At 48.4% G+C, this 10,443-nt stretch overlaps 1 protein-coding gene across 1 annotated transcript; it reads left to right on the plus strand.

Annotated features, from left to right (window-relative positions):
* Window positions 1-8,209: 8,209 nt before the first annotated feature.
* LOC112883860 (myosin-binding protein 7-like) lies at window positions 8,210-10,184 on the plus strand. The gene is made up of 3 exons (XM_025949115.1): window positions 8,210-9,496; window positions 9,944-9,990; window positions 10,082-10,184. Exons 1-3 carry the CDS (start codon window positions 8,210-8,212, stop codon window positions 10,182-10,184), a joined length of 1,437 nt encoding a protein of 478 aa, XP_025804900.1.
* The last annotated feature ends 259 nt before the right edge of the window (window positions 10,185-10,443 follow it).

Raw genomic sequence — 10,443 nt, forward strand, 5'->3', positions numbered from 1 at the left:
CAGCACAAAGGAAGGCAAAGAGATACTCTAAGAGATTCACAAAGGCGTGTGTAGGAACCACGCTGCTTCTCGCACACTAGTCGGCAAGGCGTTTCGCTCTGGTTTCTACAGGCCGAATGCTTTAGCAGATGCCGAAGCACTTGTTAGCCGGTGCACCAACTGCCAATTCTTTGGCAAACAGCCTCATGTTCCGGCTCATAACCTGATCACTATACCACCTTCATGGCCGTTTGCATGCTAGGGCTTGGACATGATAGGGCCTATCACGACTGCGCCAGGGGATTTCACACACGTGTTGGTGGCCATCGATAAGTTTATAAAGTGGATCGAGTACAAACCAATCGCAACGCTCACTGTTGATTGAGTGGTTACTTTCCTCTGCGACATCTTACACTGCTTTGGCTTCCCCAACACTATTATCACAGATTTGGGATCCAATTTCCACTCGCACAAGTTCTGGGATTTCTAAGAACGCAGCTCCATTGAAGTTAAATATGTATTGGTGGCTCATCTGTGGGCCAACGGCCAAGTTGAGCGCGCCAATAGCTTGATTCTTGATGGACTAAAGAAAAGACTTTATGACAAGAATAGCAAAAAGGGCGACAAGTGGATCAATAAAATCTCATCAGTGGTCTAGGAGGTTCGCGTACAACCAAGCAAAGCCACAGGCCAGTCCCTTTCTTTCTTGTATATGGGTCTGAAGCTATATTACCAGCCGATGTGATGTGGAAGTCCCCACAACTAGAAATGTTTGAAGAAGGCGAGGCTGACACTGCAAGACAGCTTGAGCTTGACTCAACTGAGGAAATCAGATGCACCGCATTGTTGCAGTCGGCCCGTTACCTACAAGGAGTCCGTCGTTACCACGACAGGAACATGCAACGGCGCTCTTTCAATGTTGGAGATATGGTTCTTCGATGAATCCAGGATGATATAGGGCTTCACAAGCTTAACTCGTGATGGGAAGGACCTTACATTATGCACAAGGTCACAGGCTCTGATCTTATCGATTATAGTACCCGGATGGCCAGGAGGTACCAAACGCATGGAATATTGAACACCTACGACGATTTCATCCTTGATCAACTGGGGCCATCTTCTATTTGTGCCTAGAGGTTGGTCCTACCAGTACAACTCCGTTTTATTGGTTCACGACTGGTACTACGCATAAATTTACTAAAGGGGGCTCGCTCCCATAATTCCAATCCCTAATTACTAGTTTTCAACTAGTCTTTTGGGTTTCTGATGAGCTTTTGTGCCAATACTTCCAGTACAACTCCGTTTTTACTGGTTTACGACCGGTACCATGTGCAGGTTTGCTGAAGGGGCTTTGCTTCCTTATTTTCCAATAACATATTACTTGTCTTCGACTTGTACGCTATCTTATTGAAAGGGCCCTACTCCCATGATAAGAATTTTCCTTATTTACGACGGGTTCCATATCTGTTCGACTACTCCGACTATTTGTCTTGACTACAATCCTAGTCGGGATCGATTCCTGACTAGATGGCTTCATCGACTGCTCAAGCACCAGTGGCTACTTGCTCAATGCCTGGCCTCGGGGGCTAGCGTCACATTATGCTACGACTACTTATACTCCTGGCTCGGGGGCTTGATGCGACATGGCACTCAGCTTGCCTTGAGAGATAGCTCTCATGATTACATGTTGGATGTTGTACATATACTTGACAATATCCAATCCAAGAGGCTTTTTAAGATTTTTCTTGGGTAGATGATTTTTAACCATTATTTCAGGAATTTTATTCTGAAATAAGGGGTTTTCAACACCCAGTGGTCTAATCTAGTCATTGGCTCAAGGCACAAAGATTGGTTTGAGAGGTAATTTTAGGTGTTTGCCGGGGATGTTATTTGTTTAGCCTTTTTTCAGGGAGCCTATCCCGAAAGAAGAGGTTTTCAAATTTACTACACCAATTTGCTCATATTTACCATCAAATTCTTGCCATCATATATTGCATGCCACGATTCTTTGGATCATTTATTCCAAACCTTGAAGATTTGGATTCAAGGTCTGGGGGCTGCGGGACATGTGTCATCAGCAACTTGCTAGAAGATAAGGACAGAAAACTCAAGATTAAATTGACCCTCAGCCTGATTCTACGAGTCAACCTAAGTCTTAGGGGCTACTCCATATGGAGTGCGAGTTTACTCACACTCCATATAAAGAAGGCAAGATAACTACTCGGGGTATAAGAACCTCACAGTTTCGATGCAGCCAAGGAATTACTCGGAGGACACCTTCAAGACGAAGTTCGGGAGAACTCGAAGATGCCTTCAGATGTACTCGGACGCCCGCAGTACTCGGCTACGAAGAGTTCGGGAGCTTGTCAGACCCGGGTGCACAGGACTGTACACGTGGCACACTTCTTCTAGGATACGGGATGGGACATAGCCCATGCCCTATATCTGTTGTAGCTACTCGTAATGCAGTAGGATTACTCGTATAGTAGTGAAACTAGTCGGATATGGTATTAAACTACCCGAGAAGTACTCGGGTAGGACTCCTGGGCTTGTACCCGACTAGAACTTCCATGTAAACCTATCCCCCCAGACTATATAAGGGCGGAAAGGGACCCCCCGGGGAGGATCATCATCAAAAGGCAATACAAACCACACAGGATGTAGGGTATTACGCTCTCGGCGGCCCGAACCTGTCCAAAGTCTTGTGTTCCTTTGCACCTTGGAGTTTCTGATCTCGTCAACACCCTACCTACAAACTCACCACCTCGGGGGTACCTCTCGGTGGGCATGGCAGTAAAACACCGACAGTATAGGTAGTATACGTGAGTCGTATAAGTGTCCTTTGAAAAAAATATTATTAACACCAGGATTCATTTTATTTTGACTATCTTTCTTATTTCATATCTTCATTTCCATTTAAAACTGAAAAATAATTACAAAATTACCCTTACTACTCCCTCCATCCCAAAATTAGTACATTTCTAGCAAATTTAGGCACGTCACTAGCTATAAGAAATGACCTTATTACCCTAATTACTCAAAGTAGTTGTGATTGAAAGCCACACTTATATTCATTGGAACCAAAAAAGTGCAACTTATCACTTGGATTTTACAGGAGAAGAAAGAAAGGAAGTAAACAGCGTTCATGCATGTTAGTAAATGTAAGGTCTTACGCCGGTAAAAGGCGACTTGGCCCAATACTAACACTATCAAACAATCATCGGTCTTGAATTCCACAGTAGAATGAATTTTAGTTTTTGATGGTCCAAGCCAGGACACAAAGCATGAATGCGAAACAGATTAGTTGTTGCCAACCCATTCGGTTGCAGCTACATATATAACGTATGAGGTATCCTCCCCGATCAAAATTATATATTGTCATTACCTTTCTACTTATCAAACTCGCACGATGTTAATAAGGTAGATCCTAGATATAAAATTCCACTTGATGATTTGAGAATCTTTGTTGTATGTCCAGTCAAGACATGGGATTGGGCGGAATTAGGAACATGTGTCACTACACCAGATAACTTTCTCCGTAACGGACGGGTCCGTCACAGAAAGGTCCATATACCGTCACGGATGCTACATCAGGGATTGATTGTCAGGGAAGGTAAGTTTTCCCTAACGCAAAACCGAGCTGTCCATGACGGCTGACACTGTCACGGTAGAGTTTCCGGTCGGTATTTTGGTAAACCGGCATGAAAAACTTTCCCCTGTCAGTTTACTTACAATCAGTGAAAGTTTAAACTTTTTCCATCGGTTCTTCACTGGCTGTGTTTTGTCAGGGAAACCAATAATTTCTCTGTCAGATGCCCACCGTCAGGATTGCAGATTGATTCCCATCAGCCTACATTACCGACACGGTTGACTTTCAGTGACGGTAGCAGGATACAATGCTGCCAGGAATTTCACTGGATATTTTTTCATATGTAGGTAAGCTCATTTATCAATCAATATGGCAGGAATTTCCCTGTCAGGTAAGCTCATTTTTCAATTCACATAGGAAGATGGCAGCAACACTGGGTCAAAGCTGAGATAGTTGGTGGGAGCTCCAGTAAATAGCAGTCAGATCAAAGCTTTCCCTCTCTCCACTCCCGTACGCAGAGCATAATAAATCAGATAAAAATAATTTTTTCCATAATAGAAAGAACTGAGCGTATTTTAGATCGATCTTACCCCAGATATTGCAAAAACTTGAGAGGTGGTGGTGGAGTGCATCCGCAAAAAATGCCCCTAGCAGCCACAGATCTTGAAGCCTTTATTTATGATTTGGGGAACAGGTGGGAGGACTAGAGACTGGCGAGGGGACTAGGTTGCAGATCACTGCAATTGTGGTGGAAGGAGGTAGCTAGGGCGGCTGCATTGCTTGGTTGGCAGCGCACGAAGCTAAAGCGACGGTGTTGCTTGGGTGGCGGCACCGGAGCTAGGGTTACAGGATTTTGGGACGGCGACTGAATGGCCTAGCTGTGGGGGCTCTGGCGGCGGCGGCTTAGGGATTGTGGCGGCCTGGTGGGGGAGGGGCTGATGGCTGGGTTGAAGAGAGGAGCAGATGCAGGGTAGAGCAGCTTGGTGAGGAGCGGCGTTGGAAGGGGAAGGAGCAAGATGGAAGACAGGAGTTTGGGAGCCTTGGGGGAAGAATTCATGGGGGAAAATTGGGAGCCCGCGCATCCTCCGACCTCCGTGCTCTTTCTTTTCGCTGTGTCTCTCGCATGTGGGCACAGCCCGCTGTTAACCAATTCCTGGGCAGTACTGCAGAGGAGGCTCGTCCCCCGTCGAGTGGATTGAATTTCTGGTCGGTCCTCTAAGCACGTCAGGCACGATTGATCCTTCCGTGATGTGAGGAGGCCAGCCGAAGGGAGTACTTCCCACCGTCATAGAAAAACCGATCTGTAGTAGTGCGTTCAAAGGGACAAGACGACGTGATGCTCCCTACTGGATATTGACAGTCTGAGAGACATTCTTAGATGGCCAAGAACCATTTCCACAGCCTCGACTCATCGGAGTGCTCTTCCCTGGATCTAGGGATTGAGTAGTCTTGGTCAACTTCTCTCGGCGTATAGACTTGGCCATTCTAGTTGTAGTCGAGCTGTAGCACCTAGCCAAAGGAGAAGTGTGGAGAGACAAAACAACGAAGGCCGATGAGAGTGGACGAAAAAACAATCCGCTCGGCAGCTCCGCAGAAACCCAATGCATCGACACCGCCGCGTTGATCCTCTAGCTTATTCCTTTTCTCCAAGATTAGTTTGACTGATTCTTTTTTTGAGGGATCGGGGGTGATATTAACGACTGAATTCAGCGCGTGAGAAGGCACAAGTTGCGCAAAGACAAAAGGATGGCATCCGAGTTTTTGCTAGCATTGAAAATTAAATTCACGGGAAATTTTCAAACGGTTCTCATTCACCTGTAAATCAGCCCGATCCAACCCCTTTCTTCTTCTTCCATGCAATGGGACCGCACCACCATTGCAACTTATTTGGCCCACCTCAGGATCCCACCACTACTAGAAAATACGTCAAAGATCCGCCCAAAATTACCAGCACGAAGATGATCCGGTACTCATACCGGTATTTTTGAGGTGGATGGAGGCTAGACATGCATCCCGGATGGTGTTACCACCGGTACGAAAGGTTCCACCCACATCAGTACCGGGTGGTAACACCACCCGGTGTTTTACTTAAAATAGAAAGTATCTCCCTCTCAATCAGAACTATTGTGTAGGTGAGATGGCAAGGGAGGTACGCGTGAGGCAAGATGTCGCGGGTTCGAATCCCGACCACCGCACGGCGCGTATTTCGCGTGAAAAATTCACAAGTGCGGATCTCTTCCCGAGTTTTTGAAAAAATTGCTTAAGTAACGGATATTTTACCCGATAATAAAGATCAAGACTTTATTTTTCCCGAGTTTTAGTCTCGATCGCAGTAGCGGTTGGTGCCTAAAAGTCTTACCAACCAGTATAAACCTTTTTTCTATGAGTGCACTCTCCCGCGTGTATCGTCGTCACTTCCCGGCCCAGCCCACTCCGGCTCGTGCTCCTCCTCCACACTCACGCCGCGACCGTCCATGCCAGCCCAGCCCGCTAGTGCACCTGCTCAGCCCATCTCCAAAGAGTTTTTGGTGTTGTAAATTTCCTGATTTTGGCGTTTAGTTGTTTAAATGGCCAATCAAATCAGCAAAAGTTTGCGGAGTTAGATCCTCAAGTCTGATACAATAGTAGCATGCAATCACTTATTTGGTCATTCCCTTTCTCGATTTTCTATTCTTTGCCAGTGCTGGCTTGTTTTGAGTGGTGACAGGTGCTCGACGAACAATGTGACAACCTACATCGAGTCAAGTAGCGCACACTCCCAACTCTTTATGGGGTTTAGTCAACATTTCCAGCACCGTAACAACTCTCTTGATTATCACGCACAGGATTTCTGCTGGTTCCTTTATAAATGATGCTCTGTAATTTCAGTAGTTGACGAATCAAACATTATTGTACATTTTTTCACTACTGAAATGTAGGTCATCTTAATAAGGTTGGTTGAAAAAATGTGGAGGCGAAGTTCTTTAAAAAATCGGGTACAACTATTATGTAGGTACAACTATTACAACAGAAGTTTATAGTATGTGATCTATCTATGTGACTATTATGTGGGTACAACTATTTTAGAAATTATTTTTATAATATATTGTTAATTACAAGTTATTATAATTAATAAGTATTTATATATTGCTACTTAACTTATAATAAGTACATATAAACACTAATACTCAACTCAGTGACATAACAGGGGCAAAACAGACATTTGTACCTAGAATCCACAGTTGACAGCTGTTTCGCCAAACAGCTTTCAGCTTTTCCACAGCTGGTAGCTCACAGCTGATTTTCCACAGCTGGCAGCTGAAATCGGATTCTCCGGAATCAAAGGACCCTTAAAAAACAATCGGGTCTTCACTGCTTGGCAGCTCGCTCCGAAACCCAATGCATCTAAACACCGCTGCATTGATCTTCTAGTATCTGTTCCTTTTCTGCAGGGTTAGTATCCGACTCAATACTTTGTATCAACCTTAGTCAGACCCAACGTCTCATTGCCATTTGTGCTTGTGACGACTGAAGCTGCACACAAGGAATAATTAAAAAATTAAATATTCTAGGAACAATGCGCAAACATGGTCACCAAATGAATTAACGACTGATTTTTTTTGAGTGATCGACGGGGGATGATATTAAGGACTGAATTCAACATGTCAGAAGGCACAAGTTTCCCAAAGATAAAAGGGTGCATCCGAGTTTCACCTATAAATCAGCCCAGCTCCAGCCTTAGCCTAACCCTTTTCTTCTTTTTCCGTGGACCGCACCACCATCTATCGCAGCTTATTGGGCCCATCTCCGAACCCACTCTCCCGTTTAGATCCATGGAAGTTTATTCCATTAAGTGATCCAAATGGTGGACTAAACTTTGGACTAAAGTTTAGTTTTATTCCAACTCAAATTTAGTCCATCAGTCCATAGAACCCACATAATTTGGACTAAAAGTTTAATTTCATCCATTTGTGTTTGTGTTTCAAATAGTTTCCCACCTAATATTTATTCTATGGATCCAAACGGGCGTGGACTAAAATTTAGTCCGGATTAAACTTTAGTCCTAAGTGATCCAAACAGGACCTCAACGAGAAGGCAACAGCAGAAGCTTTAACACTTTGTTCTTTATTTGAAGTTTATACCAAAAAGCTGTGGCTACTTATGCACATGCAAATGTTGTTCACCGATGTCTACTCATGCAATACCTAGTTATTTACCTACAGTCTCTGCATATATAAGAAGAGAATTGTGATATATACATGATTTGAATTGAGCGTGCAGAAAAATCGAAAATAAATCTACTTTCAAATTGCAATGCTCGTACGGGTATCCGTTGTATTCTTGCCGTCGAATATCCAGCCTACCATTTACATGTTTCTAGTTTCGCCATAGTAAAATTTAAGTTGGACATTTGAATTCAGAGAACCCAAATTCCCCTCACAAAGCAGAACAAAAAAAGACATTTTGAACACATGGTTTTAACCCAGCCAGCCAGATCGGCTAAAAACAGCAGCCAACCGTCCGTCCAAAAATGCACTCCTCCCGCCCGCGCGTCCCTCCTCCCCGGGGCCCACCAGATTTCTATGCCTCCCCCACCCGGCCAGCACGTGCGCGCCTCCTCCCGGCGCCGCTGATGCGCGCGTGCCGTCCCCCGCAACAGCCATGGCCGGCGCCGTCGAACCCCCTCCCTCGCTCTGCCCCCTCTGCGGCCACCCGACCTCCGCCGCGTCCCCGCCGGCGACCAGCGCGTCCCCCGCGAGGCCGCCGCTGCTGCGGAGGGCCGCCGCCCCGCCCGAGGCGCCCCCCGCGGTGGTGCGGGTGGAGATCGGCGACGAGGCCGCGGCGCTGCGGGAGGCGCTCGCGCGGCAGCAGGCCGCGCTCGGGGACCTGCAGGCGGAGCTCGACGCCGAGCGCGGCGCCGCGGCGGGGGCCGCCAGCGAGGCCATGACCATGATCCTCCGCCTGCAGCGGGAGAAGGCCGAGGCCATGATGGAGGCGCGCCAGTTCCGCCGCTACGCCGAGGAGAAGATGGCCCACGACGCCGCCGAGCTCGCCGCGCTCGAGGAGGCGCTCGCCAAGCGCGACGCCACGGTGCGGGCGCTCCAGGCGGGCGAGCCGCGCCCGACGCCCCGCCACCCCTGCGCCGCCGCGCCGTCGGGGGCCTCCACCCCGCGCCGCCCCTCCGCCGCCACGCCGCGCCACCCGCCCTCCTCGCCGTCCCCCGAGCCGTCCACCGGCGGATACTACCCGCCGCTGCGCTGCATGATCGACCACCCGCGGACCGCGTCCGAGGTGGACGCGCTCGAGACCCCGCACGACCAGCTCAGCCGCCTCGCCCACCGCGTCCACCTCCTCGAGCGCGGCGCCACGCCCGTGGCCGCCGCCACCACCACGCCCATCATCCGCGTCGCGCCGGGCTCCACCTTCCCGCGCCACTCGCGCGCCTACTCCGACGACAGCCTCGACTTCTACGACGGCGAGTGCTTCCCGGACGACGACGACGACTGCGGCGCCAGCGACCGGGTCTACACCGTCGACGCCATCCACGGCGCGCCGCTCGCGGTGCCCGAGGGCTCCTACGGCGGTGCCACGCCGTTGGTCAGCGAGTGCGGCGGCGGCACCATGCCCTGGGCGGACGACGAGGAGGTGCGCAAGCTCAGCGCTCGGATGCAGGCGCTGGAGGCGGACCGGGAGTCTATGCGGCAGGCCATCATCTCCATGGGGGCCGAGAAGGCGCAGGTCATGCTGCTCAAGGAGATCGCGCAGAAGCTCTGCAAGGAGGCCGCGCCGCCGGTTCCGGCGCCCACCATGCCGCAGCACAGCTTCTACAAAGGGGGCAACACGCAGCCGGCCATGACCGTCACGGTGCGCCCGCCACGCCATCCGCCGGTGCTTATGCAGAGGAAGGTGGTGAAGAGCCAGACCACCTTCTTTGCTGCGGTGGCCAAGGTAATATTGCTGACATCTCTATCAACTCATAGTATTACATCTCCTGAATGTTGAGCACAGAGATTGTTAAGTCACTCAGAAAATTTGAGTAAGTGCATGATAAAGTAACCTTTTCGTAATTGAACTAGTTCAGTTGATATTGCTATTTCCAAACAACCATTTTGTTGCAGCCTCATATTCATGACATTATCTATTAAGTGGAGAACATATAAAATGACTCTAGAATATGAATTAGCAACTGAACCATTGGACTACATCTGGAAGGTCCAAATATTTGCAAAAAAAAACCTAAAAAGCAGAATTTGCAGCATCCCACATAAGGGAACCTCTTCCACCATTACTGTTTGCCTTGCAAAAGAAAAAGAAACAGAACTATTTTAGGGTCACTTCCTAGCTTAGCTACCATAATTTTGTTGGCAATAAAAGCTAATTCGCTTGCGTTTCCAGTGGGTTACTTCGATCATGTGGTGGCGAAGGAACTCATCCCGCGTCAAGTGAGTTGATCTTCCTTCTCTCGTTCCTCGATTGCGCGCGATTCTACTGTCTGCTCGTGCTGATGTTCTTCGCCGCCATGGTGGTTGGCAGGTACCCCATTGGGCAGTGCGGCAACAATGTCGGGCTGCTGCTGCTGCTTGAGAAGGCTCCCAGGGCAGGCCATGGCCATCAGAGGCCTCCCAAGAAGATCTAATTCGCTCCTCAGTGATGAGTATGTAAGGCTCATTTATTCGTGAAACACACATTGTTGTCCGGTAATGTAGCTTTCATATATGGAAGCCGTTTCATTCCCCGTTTGCACGTGTTTTGGTGACTGACGGCGTTCTTTGCACCAACGGTACGGTACCGAAGAGATTGCATTGTTTGTACAGAATAGGATACCAGTGGAGCCTTGTGTGTGTGTCTCTATATATATGGTGTGTGATGGAAATTTAATCGCCGAAAGTTGATTC

The sequence above is a fragment of the Panicum hallii genome, chromosome 3 (genome assembly GCF_002211085.1).
Source record: "Panicum hallii strain FIL2 chromosome 3, PHallii_v3.1, whole genome shotgun sequence".
NCBI classification, from domain to species: Eukaryota; Viridiplantae; Streptophyta; class Magnoliopsida; order Poales; family Poaceae; genus Panicum; species Panicum hallii.

What these genes read in the sequence shown, in the direction of transcription:
- LOC112883860 (XM_025949115.1), top strand. Translation starts at nt 8,210, where the DNA reads ATGGCCGGCGCCGTCGAACCCCCTCCCTCGCTCTGCCCCCTCTGCGGC. An exon ending in TCTTTGCTGCGGTGGCCAAG is followed by an intron (nt 9,497 to 9,943) that starts GTAATATTGCTG and finishes TTGCGTTTCCAG; the next exon opens with TGGGTTACTTCGATCATGTG. An exon ending in AGGAACTCATCCCGCGTCAA is followed by an intron (nt 9,991 to 10,081) that starts GTGAGTTGATCT and finishes GGTGGTTGGCAG; the next exon opens with GTACCCCATTGGGCAGTGCG.